This window comes from Panulirus ornatus, chromosome 47, assembly GCF_036320965.1.
Source record: "Panulirus ornatus isolate Po-2019 chromosome 47, ASM3632096v1, whole genome shotgun sequence".
In the NCBI taxonomy this organism is placed as follows: domain Eukaryota; kingdom Metazoa; phylum Arthropoda; class Malacostraca; order Decapoda; family Palinuridae; genus Panulirus; species Panulirus ornatus.
In genome coordinates, this window is record NC_092270.1 from 9515876 (window position 1) to 9536280 (window position 20405).

The 20405-nt window shown below is 40.6% G+C and overlaps 2 protein-coding genes across 2 annotated transcripts in view; both read right to left on the reverse strand.

Annotated features, from left to right (window-relative positions):
• LOC139763539 (low-density lipoprotein receptor-related protein-like) overlaps positions 1-9781 on the reverse strand; it is a 59339-nt gene extending 49558 nt beyond the window's left edge. Inside the window, exons 1-2 of the mRNA XM_071689733.1 lie at positions 9437-9781; positions 5317-5475 (exon numbers count right to left, since the gene is read on the reverse strand). Coding sequence (XP_071545834.1) covers positions 5317-5475; positions 9437-9777 — 500 coding nt within the window. The 5' untranslated portion in view covers positions 9778-9781. The remainder of the gene's footprint in view (positions 1-5316; positions 5476-9436) is intronic.
• A 225-nt stretch (positions 9782-10006) lies between these two features.
• The window catches only part of LOC139763536 (low-density lipoprotein receptor-related protein 2-like), an 88862-nt gene continuing 78463 nt past the window's right edge, over positions 10007-20405 (reverse strand). The window contains exons 12-13 of the mRNA XM_071689729.1: positions 12964-13183; positions 10007-10598 (exon numbers count right to left, since the gene is read on the reverse strand). Of these exons, the coding sequence (XP_071545830.1) occupies positions 10010-10598; positions 12964-13183 (809 nt within the window). The 3' untranslated portion in view covers positions 10007-10009. The remainder of the gene's footprint in view (positions 10599-12963; positions 13184-20405) is intronic.

Sequence of the window (20405 nt, forward strand, 5' to 3'; positions counted from 1 at the left end):
CCCCACCCTGTGACTCACTTCTGCTTCCATGGTTCCATCCGCTGCCAAATCCACTCCCAGATATCTAAAACACTTCACTTCCTCCAGTTTTCCTCCATTCAAACTTACCTCCCAACTGACTTGTCCCTCAACCCTACTGTACCTAATAACCTTGCTCTTATTCACATTTACTCTCAGCTTTCTTCTTTCACACACTTTAATAAACTCAGTCACCAGCTTCTGCAGTTTCTCAAATGAATCAGCCACTAGCGTTGTATCATCAGCGAACAACAACTGACTCACTTCCCAAGCTCTCTCATCCACAACAGACTGCATACTTGCCCCTCTTTCCAAAACTCTTACATTCACCTCCCTAACAACCCCATCCATAAACAAATTAAACAACCATGGAGATATCACGCACCCCTGAGCAAACTGACATTCACTGAGAGCCAATCACTTTCCTCTCTTCCTACTCAAACATATGCCTTTCATCCTCAATAAAAACTATTTACTGCTTCTAACAACTTGCCTCCCACACCAAGCGTTATTAATACCTTCCACAGAGCATCTCTATCAACTCTGTCATGCGCCTTCTCCAGATCCATAAATGCTACATACAAATCCATTTGCTTTTCTAAGTATTTCTCACATACATTCTTCAAAGCAAACACCTGATCCACACATCCTCTACCACTTCTGAAACCACACTGCTCTTCTCCAATCTGATGCTCTGTACATGCCTTCACCCTCTCAATCAATACCCTCCCATATAGTTTCCCAGGAATACTCAACAAACTTATACCTTTGTAATTTGAACACTCACCTTCATCCTGTTTGCCTTTGTACAATGGCACTATGCATGCAATCCGCCAATCCTCAGGCACCTCACCATGAGTCATACATACATTAAATAACCTTACCAACCAGTCAACAATATAGTCACCCCCTTTTTTAATAAATTCCACTGCAATACCATCCAAACCCAATGCCTTGCCAACTTTCATCTTCCGCAAAGCTTTTACTACCTCTTCTCTGTTTACCAAATCATTCTCCCTAACCCTCTCACTTTGCACATCACCTCGACCAAAATACCCTATATCTGCCACTCTATCATCAAACACATTCAACAGACCTTCAAAATACTCACTCCATCTCCTTCTCATATCACCACTACTTGTCATCACCTTCCCATTAGCCCCAGTCACCAACGTTCCCATTTGCTCTCTTGGCTTACGCACTTTATTTACCTCCTTCCAAAACATCTTTTTATTCTCCCTAAAATTTAATGATACTCTCTCACCCCAACTCTCATTTGCCCTCTTTTTCACCTCTTGCACCTTTCTCTTGACCTCCTGCCTCTTTCTTTTGTACATTGCCCAGTCATTTGCACTATTTCTCTGCAAAACTCGTCCAAATGCCTCTCTCTTCTCTTTTACTAATAATCTTACTTCTTCATCCCACCACTCACTACCCTTCCTAATCTGCCCACCTCCCATGCTTCTCATGCCATAAGCATCTTTTGCACAAGCGATCAATGCTTCCCTAAATACATCCCATTCCTCCCCCACTCCCCTTAAATCCTTTGCTCTCACCTTTTTCCATTCTGTACTCGGTATCTCCTGGTACTTCCTCACACAAGTCTCCTTCCCAAGCTCACTTACTCTCATCACTCTCTTCACCCCAACATTCTCTCTTCTTTTCTGAAAACCTCTACAAATCTTCACCTTTGCCTCCACAAGATAATGATCAGACATCCCTCCAGTTGCACCCCTCAGCACATTAACATCCAAAAGCCTTTCTTTCATGTGCCTATCAATTAACATGTTATCCAATAATGCTCTCTGACCGTCTCTCTTACTTACATATGTATACTTATGTATATCTCTCTTTTTAAACCAGGTATTCCCAATCACCAGTCCTTTTTCAGCACATAATCTCCAAGCTCTTCACCATTTCCATTTACAACACTGAACACCTCATGTACACCAATTATTCCCTCAACTGCCACATTACTCACCTTTGCATTCAAATCACCCATCATTATAACATGGTCTCGTGCATCAAAACTACTAACACACTCACTCAGCTGCTCCCGAAACACTTGCCTCTCATGATCTTTCTTCTCATGCCCAGGTGCATATGCACCAATAATCATCCATCTCTCTCCATCCACTTTCAGTTTTACCCATATCAATCTAGAGTTTACTTTCTTACACTCTATCACATATTCCCATCACTCCTGTTTCAGGAGTAGTGCTACTCCTTCCATTGTTCTTGTCCTCTCACTAACTCCTGACTCTACTCCCAAGACATTCCCAAACCACTCTTCCCCTTTACCCTTAAGCTTCGTTTCACTCAGAGCCAAAACATCCAGGTTCCTTTCCTCAACCATACTACCTATCTCTCATTTTTTCTCATCTTGGTTACATCCACACACATTTAGACACCCCAATCTGAGCCTTCGAGGATGATGAGCTCTCCCTGTGTGACTCCTTCTGTTTCCCCTTTTAGAAAGTTAATATACAAGGAGGGAGGGTTTCTAGCCCCCCGCTCCCATCCCCTTTAGTCGCCTTTTACAATATGTGAGGAATGCGTGGGAAGTAGTCTTTCTCCCCTATCCCCATCTTTTTATTCTCCCTAAAGTTTAATGATACTATCTCACCTCAATTCTCAATTGCGCTCTTTTTCAACCCTTGCACCTTCCTCTTGACCCCCTGCTGCTTTCTTTTATACATCCCCAGTTTTTTGCACTCCATCCATGTAAGTATCATCCAAACACCTCTCTTTTCTCCTTCACTAACAACTTCATCCCATCTCTCACTACCCTTTCTAATCTTCCCACCTTTCTCATGCCACATGCATGTTTTGCACATGCCATCACTGCTTCCCTACATACATCCCATCCCTCATGTCATTTGCTCTCACCTTTTGCCATTCTACACTCAATCTCTCCTAGTACTTGCTCACACAAGTGTCCTTTCTAAGCACACTTACTCTCGCCACTCTCTTTTTCCAAACATTCTCTCTTCTGTTTTGAAAACTTCGACAAATCTTCACCTCACTTCCACAAGATAGTGATCAGACATCCGCATTAGTGAGGTAGTGTTAAGGACAGAGGATGAACCTTAAGAGGAAATATTCTCACCTGGCCCCCTTCTTTGGGAAAATTAAAAATGGGAGGGAAGGATTTCCAGCCCCCCCCCTCCCTCTTCTTTTAATTGCCTTCTATGACATGCAGGGAATACAGGGAAGCATATGTATAATATAATGCCCTCCAACAGCAATGACTCGAACCCAGGACCTTTGTGTGTTAATTGGGAATGCTGACCATTAGGCCAGCTGAGCATTTAGCATTCCCAACTACCACATGAAGGTCCTGGGTTCAAGTCCTTGCTGTGAGAAGGCATTAAGTGTTCTATGTTCATATGCACTATATTCGTGTACATATATATTTCTTTCATATATATTTGCCATTTCCCACATTAGCTGATGACTCAACACTGCATTCATCCACATCCTTCAATTCAACTCTTCTCTCACTCAATCTGCATCTCGTCTTGACACAGCTTCCTCAATAAACACAGACTTGGACAGGATATCTCAGAGGAGTAAACAAAATCTTAAGTTTAATCCCCCAAGACCCAATTTCTACCATCTCTCTATTGAAAACTCCTCACAACTCTAATCTCCCTTTTGATGGTTCTGTAATTCCACCTCTTGACTCATTGAACATTTTTGGTATTATTGTATCACCCACTCTTTCTTGGAAACCCCACATTATGGAAATAGCTAAGTCTGCCTCTAAAAAAACTGGGTGTCCTATTTAGATGTTGAAACTTCTCTTCTGAACAGTTGCTCCATTTATACAAGGATTGATTTGTTCTTGTATGGAGTGCTGCTATCACATTTGGGGTGGTTATACCTCTGTATCCTTACTTGACAGAGTTGAGTCAAAAGTGGTCCAACTTAAAAACTGTCCCAGGCTAACACCCACTCTTTCTTGGAAACCCCACATTATGGAAATAGCTAAGTCTGCCTCTAAAAAACTGGGTGTCCTATTTAGATGTTGAAACTTCTCTTCTGAACAGTTGTTCCATTTATACAAGGATTGATTCGTTCTTGTAAGGAGTGCTGGTATCACATTTGGGGTGGTTATACCTCTGTATCCTTACTTGACAGAGTTGAGTCAAAAGTGGTCTAACTTAAAAACTCTCCCAGGCTAACTTCCAAACTTGACCCCCTTGCCCTGCGCTGCAATGTTGGTTCACTTCCCCTCTTCTACAGGTACCACTTTGGTTTTTGCTCCCAAGAACTGGCTGCTTGTGTGCCCCGACCACAAGCTAGACTGTGCAATACTTGGCAAGCTGCTACATCACATGATTATTGTGTGGCCATTGAGAACTCAAGGGTGAGCCTTTCTGATACATGCTTCTTTCCCTACACGTCAAAGCTTTGGAACTCTCTACCTTCTCAAGTCTTTCCAAATAACTATGACCTGGCACATTTCAAAAGATGGGTGTTTCACTTTCTCAAAAATTTGTAGATACTTTCCCTTGCCTTTTCTTTCTCATTTCACAAAGCCCTCTATATTTCAATTAAGGCCCAGCCTTAATGTAGACTTTTGTCTGTGACTGGAGAAAAAAGAAGAGTTGGGAATATGGTTCTACCTTGCATTCTTTTAATTCATTCATGCCCTTTATAATTCATTTATATTTATGAGTGTATGGAGCAAGAAATGTGTTAAAATTAGGGAAATTGTGTCATCTTGCAGGCATATCAAATAAATATTTTTTTTCATTTTTTTTCCTTTCCCCTTCCTCTATTGCTTTTTGATGTGGTTAAAATATGTATTAATGCAAGATACAGAAACTTTATGGTTTTGCTTGGAAGAAAAAAGGATAAAAGAACCAATTACCAGCTTTATAATCTGCTGGAAAATTGACAATGTTTGAGAATGCTGCTGGAAAATCACTGCATGGTCAAAAGGCTTAAACATCTAAAAGACAACTGGATTATTTTGAAAATTCAGAAAAAATGAATTTGTTTTTTGTAATACATGCATGGTAGCATTACTTGAGTGCCTGATGCAATTACCTAGCCTGAGCAGCGGATGTATGACATGATAAAAATCCAGTTGCTAGTACTTCCACATGCTACTAAGCTCTCTTTTGTACACTGCCAAGTACATATCTGTCTAACACATCCATATCTTGTGCCATGGAGGAAGTCATACTTAACAACTCATCTAAACAGCATGGAAATGTTTAGTGGCTTTCTCATCTGGCACTCACTGATTGTGTTTGCAGAGCTAAATAAAAATAAAATGCAACATACCCATCAGAGCAGTCATTCTGTCCATCACAAAGCTGTGTGGCTGCAGCACAACCATGGCCATCATTACACTGAAAATGTCCTGGACGGCACTTGCGCTCTGGACAAATATCACCTGGAGGCTCATCAGATCCATCAGCACAGTCCTTCTCACCATCACATCTGCATTTTGGATACATTTGTTTATGGATGGGGTTGTTAGGAAGGTGAATGCAAGAGTTTTGGAAAGAGGGGCAAGTATGCAATCTGTTGTGAATGAGAGGGCTTGGGAAGTGAGTCAGTTGTTCGATGATGATACAGCACTGGTGGCTGACACAGGGTGAGAAACTGCAGAAGCTGGTGACTGAGTTTGGTAAAGTGTGTGAAAGAAGAAAGCTGAGAGTAAATGTGAATAAGAGCAAGGTTATTAGGTACAGTAGGGTTGAGGGACAAGTCAATTGGGGGGTAAGTTTGAATGGAGAAAAACCGGAGGAAGTGAAGTGTTTTAGATATCTGGGAGTGGATTTGGCAGTGGATGGAACCATGGAAGCGGAAGTAAATCACAGGGTGGGGGAGGGGGCGAAGGTTCTGGGAGCATTGAAGAATGTGTGGAATGCGAGAACATTATTTCGGAAAGCAAAAATAGGTATGTTTGAAGGAATAGTGGTTCCAACAATGATATATGGTTGTGTGGAGTGGGCTATAGATAGGGTTGTGCAGAGGAGGGTGGATGTGTTGGAAATGAGATGTTTGAGGACAATATGTGGTGTGAGGTGGTTTGATCAAGTAAGTAATGAAAGGGTAAGACAGATGTGTGGTGATAAAAAGAGTGTGGTTGAGAGAACAGAAGAGGGTGGATTAAAATAGTTTGGTCACATGGAGAGAATGAGTGAGGAAAGATTGACAAAGAGGATATATGTGTCAGAAGTGGAGGGAATGAGAAGTGGGAGACCAAATTGGAGGAGGAAGGATGGAGTGAAAAAGATTTTGAGTGATCAGGGCCTGAACATGCAGGAGGGTGAAAGGCATACAAGGAATAGAGTGAATTGGAACGATGTGGTATACCAAGGTCAAAGTGCTGTCAATGGATTGAACCAGGGCATGTGAAGCATCTGGGATAAACCATGAAAAGTTTTGTGGGGCCTGGATGTAGAAAGGGAGTTGTGGTTTTGGTGTGTTATACATGACAGCTAGAGACCGAGTGTGAATGAGGTGGCCTTTGTTGTCTTTTCCTAGTGCTACCTCGCGTGTGTGCAGGGGGAGGGGGGTGTCATTTTATGCATGGCGGGGTGACGAAGGGAATGAATAAAGGCAGCAGGTATGAATTATGTACATGTGTATATATGTATATGTCTGTGTATGTATATGTATGTATATGATGAATTGTACAGGTATGTATATGTGCGTGTGTGGACATGTATGGATATATATGTGTATGTGGGTGGGTTGGGCCATTCTTCGGTTTCTTTCCTTGTGCTACATCGCTAATGCGGGAGACAGTGAAAAAGTACAATAAAATAAATATATATATGGGATACACATATGAAATATATATATTTTCTATTATTATTATTATACATAATTGCCATTTCCTGAATCACTGAGGCAGCGCCAGGAAACATGAAGAATGGCCCATCCACTCATATACATATATATATACATAAATGCCCACATACACACACACATATACATACATATACACATACATATACATATATACACACGTACATATTCATACTTGCTTGCAAGCAAGGAATGTTTATTCTTTATACTTGATTGTTGTTTCCCGCATCACTGAGAGGGCACTTGGAAATAGAAGAAGAATGGCCCATCCACTCATATACACATATATATATACATAAATGCCCATACACACAAATATACATATCAACATCAACAAATGCAGAGGAAGTAAAGGAGGAAGTAAAGTGTTTTAGATATCTGGGAGTGGATCTGGCAGCGGATGGAACCATGGAAGCGGAAGTGGATCATAGGGTGGGGGAGGGGGCGAAAATCCTGGGAGCCTTGAAGAATGTGTGGAAGTCGAGAACATTATCTCGGAAAGCAAAAACGGGTATGTTTGAAGGAATAGTGGTTCCAACAATGTTGTATGGTTGCGAGGCGTGGGCTATGGATAGAGTTGTGTGCAGGAGGATGGATGTGCTGGAAATGAGATGTTTGAGGACAATGTGTGGTGTGAGGTGGTTTGATCGAGTAAGTAACGTAAGGGTAAGAGAGATGTGTGGAAATAAAAAGAGCGTGGTTGAGAGAGCAGAAGAGGGTGTTTTGAAATGGTTTGGGCACATGGAGAGAATGAGTGAGGAAAGATTGACCAAGAGGATATATGTGTCGGATGTGGAGGGAACGCGGAGAAGTGGGAGACCAAATTGGAGGTGGAAAGACGGAGTGAAAAAGATTTTGTGTGATCGGGGCCTGAACATGCAGGAGGGTGAAAGGAGGGCAAGGAATAGAGTGAATTGGATCGATGTGGTATACCGGGGTTGACGTGCTGTCAGTGGATTGAATCAGGGCATGTGAAGCGTCTGGGGTAAACCATGGAAAGCTGTGTAGGTATGTATATTTGCGTGTGTGGACGTATGTATATACATGTGTACGGGGGTGGGTTGGGCCATTTCTTTCGTCTGTTTCCTTGCGCTACCTCGCAAACGTGGGAGACAGCGACAAAGAAAAAAATATATATATATATATATATATATATATATATATATATATATATATATATATATATATATATACACATGTAGGTATTCATACTTGCTTGCCTTTATTCATTCCCGTCACCACCCCACCAAACAGGAAATAGTATCCACCCCCCATTCAACAAGGTAGCACCAGGAAAAAAAAAAAAAAAAAAGCAGCCACATTCTGTCATGTGTAATGCACCAAAACCACAGCTCCCTATCCATATCCAGGCCCCACAGACATTTCCATGGTTTACCCAGACACTTCACATGCCCTGGTTCAGTCCATTGACAGCACGTCGACCCCAGTATACCAGATCATTCCATTTCACTCTATTCCTTGCACAACTCTAACACTCCTGTATGTTTAAGCCTCGATTGCTCAAAATCTTTTTCACTCCATCCTTCCACCTCCAGTTTGGTCTCCCACTTCTTTTTCCCTCCACCTCTGACACATATATCCTCTTTGTCAATCTTTCCTCAATCATTCTCTCCCTATGTCCAAACCATTTCAACACACACTTTTCTGCTCTCTCAACCACATTCTTTTTATTTCCTCACATCTCTCTTATCCTTTCATTACTTACTCGATCAAACCACCTCACACCACATATTGTCCTCAAATATTTCAGTTCCAACACATCCACCCTCCTCGGTACAACCCTATCTACAGCCCATGCCTTACAACCATATAACATTGTTGGAACTACTATTCCTACAAGCACTACCATTTTTGCTCTCCAAGATAATGTTCTCTTCTTCCACACATTCTTCATCACTGCCAGAACCGTCACCCCCTCCCCCACCCTGTGACTCACTTCTGCTTCCATGGTTCCATTCGCTGCTATGTCCACTCCCAAATATCTAAAACACTTCACTTTCTCCAATTTTTCTCCATTCAAACTTACATTTCATTAACTTGTCCTTCAACCCTACTGAACCTAATAATCTTGCTCTTATTCACATTTACTCTTAACTTTCTCCTTTCACACACTTTTCCAAATTCAGTCACCAACCTCTGCAGTTTCTCACACAAATCAGCCACTAGAGCTGTATCATCAGTGAACAACAACTGACTCACTTCCCAGGCCCTCTCAACCACAATAGACTGCATACTTGCCTCCTTGATGTAAACAGGTGAACAAATATCACTAAAACTTTAATTTCTTTACTCTATTCAATGAAAAATTTAACCAAACCAAATTTCTTTGCAAACGTTTCAAGCACTGCTGCTTAATTTTTTGGAATTTGGTTTAAATAGGAATGTGAACTGACTTGAGTGGTATGTGTTGGAGGAGGACTTCATACTCAATCTGGATCCAAATGTTGAAAACAACATAAAAGACACAGATATATACTGTAATATGAAGTCTTAATTGAAGGGTTGATCACACATATAAATGATCAGTTTGAAAACTAAACAAACTACATTTTTCACTTACTTCCAGTATTTAGGGATACACTTATCATCTGCTCCTGAGCATCGGAATTGACCTCGAGTACAGTTGGCTATACAGGTCTTGTTATCTGGCCGTAGGAAGAACTGGTCAGGGCAAGCACACTTAAATGATACTGCTCCATTTCCAGTAGGTGAGAGAAGACACAGACGAGAACAACCACCATTGTTTTCACCACATGGGTTTTCCATTGGCAGCTGACGAAGAGGATGGTATATGTGGATATCATATGGGCGATGTGTTGTGTTACGCAGGAACTGGAAGTCTTCGCCAGTAAACTTATTGGCTCTCAGTACAGCTTTCAAATTCCAGTCTGTCCAGTACATGAAATCATCAAAAACTGAGATGGCAAATACATGGGGAACTTTAACACCTCTTAAAACCTCATGACGGTTTCTGCCATCAAGATCTGCAAATGCTATGTAATCAAGGTGAGCATCAGCCCAGTAGATTCAGGTCAGTGAAATAATCAAAAGTGAGGGCATTAGGCCAAATTACCTTGTCATCAAAGCTGAGGACACGAGAAAAGTTTGATCCATCCATACCAATACGGCCTATCTATGTCTGAAGATGCCAGTCAGTAAAGTAAACATAGCCAATACCAGGGTGGACAGCTACTGCTCTTGGATCATTAATTTCACTGACTTTCAGAGTTTTGCGATTGGTACCATTCAGTTCAGCAACATCTAACTGCTTGCTATGTCTGTCTAGCCAATATATTTTTCGACCTACCCAGTCTACAGCTAAGCCTTCAAGACCATGACTATCATGTTTAATAACTTCTTCTTTTTCTGAACCATTTATTTTAGCTCTAAATATAGTCTTTGCTGTAACATCAGCAAAATACAACATTTCTTCCTTATTATCAAAGTCCATGGCAACAACATTTCTAAGATCTTGATGCATCAACAAATATCGTGTACCATCAGTTGTCAGCCTTCGAACATAGTATTTATTGGTGAAGAATACCCATGGTTGTGTTTTGTCTTTGCGTTTGCAGGTGTGACCATCTGAATCACGCTCATAATATGCTTCATCACATTTGCAGTTGTATGAACCTGGGGTGTTGAAGCATTTCTGGGAGCATACACCTGGGGTTTCTATGCATTCATTCACATCGTCACAGGCTTTACCATCAGGCATTAATCTGTAAAGAAACAATAATTCAAATTAAAACTCTAAAAGAACAAATTGCAAAATGGCAAACTTTGCTACTAGATGATCCACAGATATACATGGAAGAGGAATCAAGGAAGAGAAGAATAAAAGGCTTTGATTGATTATGTGGCAGTGATTGAAAGGCTGAGAAAGGCCATGCATTGAATATCCTTACCAACCAATCAACAACACAGTCATCCCCTTTTTTAATAAATTCCACTGCAATACCATCCAAACCTGGCACCTTGCTGGATTTCATCTTCCTCAAAGCTTTCCCTACCTCTTCTCTCTTAACCAAACCATACTCCCTGGCTCTCTTACTTTGCACACTGCCCAACCAAATCACCCTATATCTGCCACTCTATCATCAAACACACTCCCAGACATGTAAAACAACTCACTTCTTCCAATTTTTCTCCATCCAAACATACATCTCAACTAACTTGTCCCTCAACCCTACTGAACCTAATAACCTTGCTCTTATTCACATTTACTCTCAACTTTCTCCTTTCACACACTTTTCCAAACTCGGTCACCAGCTTCTGCAGTTTCTCACATGAATCAGCCACTAGAGCTGTATCATCAGGCAAATAATGACTGACTCACTTCCCAGGCCCTCTCATCCCCAAGACTGCATACTCACCCCTCTCTCCAAAACTCTTGCATTTACCTCCCTAACCACCCCATCCATGAAAAAATTAAGCAAGCATGGGGACATCACACACCCCTACCACAAACCAATATTCTTAGGTAAAACTGGCTGGAGCACTGCCAGATGCTACTGAACTGCTAATGTCTACCCACAATGTTGAGTGCAACTATAAACGAGCAACAGTATATCCCTTCACCATTATATTGTACAACACTTTAGAGCAAGGAGTGGAAAAGCAGAAAGCAGAGAGGCACTAATATTCTGTCTACAAACATACAATATCTCCTTGTCATATGCAGCACTTGACAACACTTAACCCATGCAGCTCATTCGTCATAATTCTACATTTTCTTGCGGTGAGCACTATGCACTAGTCCTGCCTTTTGGCAAAATCATAGGAGCAGTAGATAAGAGTAATAGGTAGGAACACTTAGGCAGGATTATTAGGGAGAAACATTGGGTGGAAGCAGGAGGTAGGAGCATAAGATATAAGTAGTCATTAGGAATATTAGATAGGAGCCTCTGCAAACACTGCACTAGACTTGCCCTCTGCCAGTGGCCTGCTCAAGGTGAGGCAGTAAAGGCTATGAAGCAGCACTGGAGTTTATCTATAGAAACTCTATAGCAGTGGCCACCCCTTTGAGGGAGTTCCAATTGGAACAGGTGTTAGTGATATAGATAGATAGGTGTGGTAACACACATATGATGTCTTGCCACATGCTACTCACAACAGCTGATGGTTAACCCAACGCCACTACTACCACTTTGTCTAGCTTCGCTTGACCTATCTTCCATTTTCTCTTTGAATAAGTCACCTATGTTGCTGTTAACTTTGTGGTCATTATAGCATAAACTTTTATCTTGTCTGCATTCTTAAAAATGGTCCAAATTGTCAATGTAGCCAATTTCAAAGCACCTCCGCTATTGATCTGACACTCACCAACTTCCAATGTCTTAACACTAGAAATCTTACATCCATGGAGAGGCTTTCCTAGGCACTTTACATGCACTAGCAACAGTTGAACTTGCAGGCTGTCTTCCAGACATGATAGGTTAAAAAACTCACAATAATATTGAAAAATGAACATGTCAGCAAGAATGTGTGCAGTGTAAGCATGGCAAAATTTGTACTATACTAACAGAGGAAAACATTGGAGCTGATTGGATGTGAGCATGTACGTGTACAGTGCTCTAATTGGCCAAGTGAGTATAAACAGAAAGATCTGCTCTTGCCGTGTTCAAACTTGTTACTTTTGACTTTTGTGGATTTTCATAATTTTTTCTAGTAAAACTAGAGCTCCCAAGCTAAAAGTAAGAGTAATATAATAAAACAGCACCCTATGGGGTAGCACTAAACATAGTATTCTTGTCTTTGTCTGCCACTTTCCATGTTAGCAAGGTAGTGTCCTGGAACAGATGAAGACAGGTCACTGTCACATATCAACTCTTTATCTTTTTTCTTCACTGCTTGCTGTATTAGTAAGGTAGCACCAACAACTGATGAAGAATTGACCTCATTTGATACAGCATATGTATATCATTTTCTTCATTACCAAACTCTGCCTGAGAGTAATTAAGCCATGAGTGAAGAGTCATCTATGGCAAAATTGTACTATTGTGGGTCCTGTGGTTATCAATTACAAAAATAAAAATAAAATGTATTCATCATAATCCTTAAATACAAACCAGTTGTCTTACTTACTTATATCCTGTGTTGCAGGCACATTCAAAGCCAATGATGGTATTGATGCATTTATGTCCGCACTGATGTAGTTCTATTTTTGCACATTCATCAACATTGCAGTGGAGTGGTTCATCAGAGTCATCTGCACACTCACTAACTTTATTGCACACTAATTTCATTGCAATGCAGTCTCCATTTTTACACTGGAATTGTCCTGGCTCACACTTTTTCTCGGGTTCTGTTAAAAAGGTTGAAAGGCAGGTCATTTCTGATATCAAACATTATCAATTGTTTCAATAACACATGAATGACATTATCAAACAAGATTAAAATGAATAAATTCATGCCCTACTCAATCTTTTTTTATACTTTATACCTAACTGCTTTTCATGGTTTCATAAGAAGGCACTGGGAACATACAAACAATCTCACTTGCACTCATCCAGTTTCTAGCTGTCATGTTTAACATATCAAGACCAAAATCTACCATTCACTGCCAAGTTGGACCAATCAACTTAATGGCTTACCTTGACTGCTTCCCTAGCTCTGTCTATTAACTGCAAGTGCCCCCTCACCCTACATACTACAATGATCTAATTCTTTCAATCCACAGCACATCTCTTACCCTTCTGAATGTCCAGGCCCCATTACCCTTTCGCCTCCTTTACTCCACCCTTCCATCTCCTCTTCAGTCCTTTCCATTAACCCTGCCAACACCAAGAAGTCACACATGCAAAAGGGGAAGAAGTCTCCCAATAGTCAAAAGAGTGAAAGAAGAGCTAAAATAGCTCCAAAATTCATCTAAAATTCATTTAACAGGTTTTGACCTGTTAAATGAATGGCCAAAATGAAATTATAAAGAAAACTAGATGGTGATCATAAGTGACCATAAGCACTTAAAGAAAATACAGTAGTTTTTGCACTGGAAATATCAAAATTACAGGGAAAAAAGTTCAATATATCTGAGAGTAAACTACCAGAAAACAAGTTCTGAACACATAGAAAAGTATGAAAGTTTTCTTGAATGTCTGTGGTACTCTACAAAAAACAAAACCCAATTTGTAAGTAAACAAACCACAGCCTACAATATCCAATGAAGGAAACTGTAAACAAGAAAGCATGGACAGCCAAACAACCAAGAAAGTCAAATGTATACATGAGAAAAATTAAATAGCAACATGAAGTAAGATATTGAATAACAATCTTGGAGAATTTAATAATCATATGCTCCTGGCAAACTTAGCTGATAAAATAGTATCCTCCAAGTTAATTAGCTATTAACATCCAGATATCACTGAGATAAATGAGGGTATCTGAAGGAAGGTGTGAAAAATGATAAAATGAAAATAGAATTATTTGGAATAGGAAAGCAATCGTACATATTGACAGCAAAGCATGCACAAAAACAAAATACAGGATTAGCATCCCAATCTGAAATGCTCCAAAATCCAAAACTCTTTGAGCAGAAACATGATGTTACAAGTGGAAAATTCCACACTTGACCTCACTTGCCCATGCTGGGCTATGACACCCTGTTGGTGCCAGTTTGTTACAAACCATCATCACTGCCATACCTAAGAGCATTACTCTATGTTTTTTGCTTACTCTCTGCTCTGTGGTACAAAGATAATTATTGAAAATGTCAAAATGGCCTGAAGATACCCCTATGGGTAACAGTGAAACAGCTGAAATGGTTCTGAAACAAGGTGATCATAATATTAAGGTCAGTGAAGATGCCTTTGTCAACACTGCAGAAAAAGTGCATATAGATGACATGGTGAAAATGTGTGACGGACTTACTGAAGGACTAGAGCAGCATACTTTCATAAAAGAATAAGAAATCATGTCGGTTTATAAAATCAAAGAGACTTCTAAGACTTAAAACATTGTTAATGAGGCAGATGGCTCTGGAGGAAACATTTAAAAAAGCCAACTTCTAAGACTAAAAACATTGTTCATGAGGCAGATGACTCTTGAGGAAACATTTACAAAAGCCATCAAACAGAATGCCTCCTCATCCCTAGAGGACTCACTTCCTGATCCCTCAACTTCTTATGCTCCTTCTCACAATGGTGTCAACAGTGATGTACCATCCCCCACAAGTTTCTCAGGCCATATGTAGTTCTAATATTTGTTGCAGCATTTATTTTCTCTTGTAAGCAGAAATCAATTTTTTTTTGGTAAGTGCAGAACATTATTTTCATGTGAAATCTGAATTTCATCTTCACAGAAAATGCCATGTTTGAGCATAACATGACCAGCAACATTTTATTGCTTTAAAATTTTTCTAACATTTAGTTTTCATCATATTTACAGCTACCTGTAAATCATAAATTACATGCTTATTTGTTTTTATATCTCAAAAGAAAATCTAAAAATCAAAATGCAGTGTAAAGTAACCTTTTGATTAAAACATAGCATCGTAGGTTGTTTTTGTTTATCAGCTGATACGGGTATTCTGCTGATGCTAGCTGCTCAGTTACCCTGAACACATTATTTTTTCATTCTATTAATGGTATACCATATTTTTCTGCTGTTAAGTACTTATATGTGAATAAATTTAAGAAAATGATTGTTTATCAGTAGAAAATAAATTCAGAGTCAGGAATGAAGGTGGTGCCAAACAACCACAGATTGTCCAAATGAGCGGCTGAAGCTGTGACATCTTAGCTCCCTGACGGTTCAGTGTTACACAAACTTTGTTTCACGTGCAAAATTATTAAAAATGTATGAATTACCTCCAGGCCATTATGTGTATAAGGTGTATATGAAACATAAATGGACTTTGTGTTTAGACTTACGTCCCATCCCCAAGATATCTCATTATGCATATGCAAATGTTCCAAAATCCCAAAAAATTCAAATTTCAAATAACTTCTGATCCCAGTCAATTCAGATAAGGGATACTCAACCTGTACCAAAAATGTTGGTTTTTGAATAAGAAAACTTTTTCTCTACGAGGTGCTGTCCTAAAAGCATGAGCAATTATCTAGGATATTTTCCAGGAATATTGGGATTTGAACCTTCAAATTCTCTACCTTTATGGTGGGGATAAGCTGGCCTCTCCTTACCTGGTGCCATTCTCCCAACTAGATAGAGGCAGCTTGCTCATTTTGTGCCAGCCTTCTGCCAGTCATAGAGTACCATAGATATGAAGTCATCAACCCATTTATTCCTGACATATTCACATATTATAAGCATCTACCCAAAAGCAGTCACAGTTGGTACAAAAGACGGGAAAGGCAGGGGAGGGCAAAGCACCCATGAAAAAAAGACTCAAAGGACACTGCCTTAGAGAGATAAGAATTTTCACATTTCAAAACCTATATTTAGACTGGTGTCTGTCCTGTGAGCAAGAAAGTATACCAACATGATGGTGGAGGATTTGAGGAAAAACTTCAGATAAGAAGGCTAAAGATTGTTAGTCAAACTTTGGGTGTATCAGCATTACTAAAACCTTGAAAAAATTTCCAAGGAGAATTACTGAAGGAAAATACAAATGTCTCTAAATATGGAGATGTTTAAAAATAGTTTTAGTTTGTTATGCTTTCACTGTTTAACATGATTGGGCACCAAATCATTATGTGCTAGCTCACTCCACTCCAGCATATAAACAGCAAATTAACAGTAAACAGTCCTAGGTTCTAAGTTCCAGTAAATTGATATTGTATTTGTAGATGAAGATAAAATAACCTGTACAGACACAATTTTAATATACATTTCTTGCCATCCCTGGGGATAGGGGAGAAAGAATACTTCCTACGCATTCCTCACGTGTTGTAGAAGGTGACTAAAGGGAACGGGAGCGGGGGGGCTGGAAACCCTCCCTCCCTGTATTTTAACTTTCTGAAAGGGGAAACAGAAGGAGTCACGCGGGGAGTACTCATCCTCCTTGAAGGCTCAGATTGGGGTGTCGAAATGTGTGTGGATGTAACCAAGATAAGAAAAAAGGAGAGATAGGTAGTATGTTTGAGGAAAGGAACCTGAATGTTTTGGCTCTGAGTGAAACGAAGCTCAAGGGTAAAGGGGAAGAGTGGTTTGGGAATGTCTTGGAGTCAAGTCAGGGGTTAGTGAGAGGACAAGAGCAAGGAAAGGAGTAGCACTACTCCTGAAACAGGAGTGGTGGGGGTATGTGATAGAGTGTAAGAAAGTAAACTCTAGATTGATATGGGTAAAACTGAAAGTAGATGGAGAGAGATAGGTGATTATTTGTGAATATGTACCTGGTCATGAGAAGAAAGATCATGAGAGGCAAGTGTTTTGGGAGCAGCTGAGCGAGTGTGTTAGTAGTTTTGATGCATGAGACGGGGTTACAGGATGGGTGATTTGAATGCAAAGGTGAGTAATGTGGCAGTTGAGGGAATAATTGGTGTACATGAGGTGTTCAGTGTTGTAAATGAAAATGGTAAAGAGCTTGTAGATTTATGTGCTGAAAGAGGACTGGTGATTGGAAATACCTGGTTTAAAAAGAGAGATATACATAAGTATATGTATGTAAGTAGGAGAGATGGCCAGAGAGCATTATTGGATTAGGTGTTAATTGATAGGCGCGCAGAAGAGAGACTTTGGATGTTAATGTGCTGAGAGGTGCAACTGGAGGGATGTCTGATCATTATCTTGTGGAGGCGAAGGTGAAGATTTGTATAGGTTTTCAGAAAAGAAGAGAGAATGTTGGGGTGAAGAGAGTGGTGAGAGTAAGTGAGCTTGGGAAGGAGACTTGTGAGGAAGTACCAGAAGAGACTGAGTACAGAATGGAAAAAGTGAGAACAAAGGACGTAAGGGGAGAGGGGAGTGGGGGAGGAATGGGATGTATTTAGGGAAGCAGTGATGGCTTGTGCAAAAGATGCTTGTGGCATGAGAAGCATGGGAGGTGGGCAGATTAGAAAGGGTAGTGAGTGGTGGGATGAAGTAAAATTATAAGTGAAAGAGAAGAGAGAGGCATTTGGGCGATTTTTGTAGGGAAATAATGCAAATGACTGGGAGGTGTATAAAAGAAAGAGGCAGGAGGTCAAGAGAAATGTGCAAGAGGTGAAAAGGAGGTCAAATGAGAGTTGGGGTGAGAGAGCATCATTAAAATTTTAGGGAAAATAAAAAGATGTTTTGGAAGGAGGTAAATAAAGGGCGTAAGACAAGGGAACAAATGGGAACTTCAGTGAAGGGGGCTAATGGGGAGGTGATAACAAGTAGTGGTGATGTGAGAAGGAGATGGAGTGAGTCTTTTGAAGGTTTGTTGAATGTTTTTGATGATAGAGTGGCAGATATAGGGTGTTTTGGTTGAGGTGGTGTGCAAAGTGAGAGGGTTTGGGAAAATTATTTGGTAAACAGAGAAGAGGTAGTAAAAGCTTTGTGGAAGATGAAAGCTGGCAAGGCAGCGGGTTTGGATGGTACTGCAGTGGAATTTATTAAAAAAGGGGGTGACTGTATTGTTGACTGGTTGGTAAGGTTATTTAATGTATGTATCGAGGATGTAAGGCATGTGTACGTGTAGGAAGAGAGGAAAGTGATTGGTTCTCAGTGAATGTAGGTTTGCGGCAGGGGTGTGTGATGTCTCCATGGTTGTTTAATTTGTTTATGGATGGGGTTGTTAGGGAGGTAAATGCAAGAGTTTTGGAAAGAGGGGCAAGTATGAAGTCTGTTGGGGATGAGAGAGCTTGGGAAGTGAGTCAGTTGTTGTTCGCTGATGATACAGCGCTGGTGGCTGATTCATGTGAGAAACTGCAGAAGCTGGTGACTGAGTTTGGTAAAGTGTGTGGAAGAAGAAAGTTAAGAGTAAATGTGAATAAGAGCAAGGTTATTAGGTACAGTAGGGTTGAGGGTCAAGTCAATTGGGAGGTGAGTTTGAATGGAGAAAAACTGGAGGAAGTGAAGTGTTTTAGATATCTGGGAGTGGATCTGGCAGTGGATGGAACCATGGAAGCGGAAGTGGATCATAGGGTGGGGGAGGGGGCGAAAATTCTGGGGGCCTTGAAGAATGTGTGGAAGTCGAGAACATTATCTCGGTAAGCAAAAATGGGTATGTTTGAAGGAATAGTGGTTCCAACAATGTTGTATGGTTGCGAGGCGTGGGATATGGATAGAGTTGTGCGCAGGAGGATGGATGTGCTGGAAATGAGATGTTTGAGGACAATGTGTGGTGTGAGGTGGTTTGATCGAGTGAGTAACGTAAGGTTAAGAGAGATGTGTGGAAATAAAAAGAGCGTGGTTGAGAGAGCAGAAGAGGGTGTTTTGAAGTGGTTTGGGCACATGGAGAGAATGAGTGAGGAAAGATTGACCAAGAGGATATATGTGTCGGAGGTGGAGGGAACGAGGAGAAGAGGGAGACCAAATTGGAGGTGGAAAGATGGAGTGAAAAAGATTTTGTGTGATCGGGGCCTGAACATGCAGGAGGGTGAAAGGAGGGCAAGGAATAGAGTGAATTGGAGCGATGTGGTATACCGGGGTTGACGTGCTGTCAGTGGATTGAATCAAGGCATGTGAAGCGTCTGGGGTAAACCATGGAAAGCTGTGTAGGTATGTATATTTGCGTGTGTGGACGTATGTATATACATGTGTATGGGGGGGGGTTGGGCCATTTCTTTCGTCTGTTTCCTTGCGCTACCTCGCAAACGCGGGAGACAGCGACAAAGTATAATAAAATATAATAAATAAAAATGACTCATGGTGAGGTGCCTGAGGATTGGTGGAATGCCTGCATAGTGCCAATGTACAAAGGCAAAGGGGCTAAAATTGAGTGCTCAAATTACAGAGGTATAAGTCTGTTGAGTATTCCTGGGAGATTATATGGGAGGGTATTGATTGAGAGGGTGAAGGCATGTACAGACCATCAGATTGGGGAAGAGCAGTGTGGATTCAGAAGTGGTAGAGGATGTGTGGATCAGGTGTTTGCTTTGAAGAATGTATGTGAGAAATACTTAGAAAAGCAAATGGATTTGTATGTAGCATTTATGGATGTGGAGAAGGCATATGATAGAGTTGATAATGATGCTCTGTGGAAGGTATTAAGAATATATGGTGTGGGAGGGAAGTTGTTAGAAGCAGTGAAAAGTTTTTATCGAGGATGTAAGGCATGTGTACGTGTAGGAAGAGGGGAAAGTGACTGGTTCTCAGTGAATGTAGGTTTGTGGCAGAGGTGTGTGTGATGTCTCCATGGTTGTTTAATTTGTTTATGGATGGGGTTGTTAGGGAGGTGAATGCAAGAGTTTTGGAAAGAGGGGCAAGTATGCAGTCTATTGTGGATGAAAGAGCTAGGGAAGTGAGTCAGTTGTTATTTGCTGATGATACAGCACTGGTGGCTGATTCGTGTGAGAAACTGCAGAAGCTGATGACTGAGTTTGGTAAAGTGTGTGAAAGAAGAAAGCTGAGAGTAAATGTGAATAAGAGCAAGGTTATTAGGTACAGTAGGGTTGAGGGACAAGTCAACTGGGAGGTAAGTTTGAATGGAGAAAGACTTGAGGAAGTGA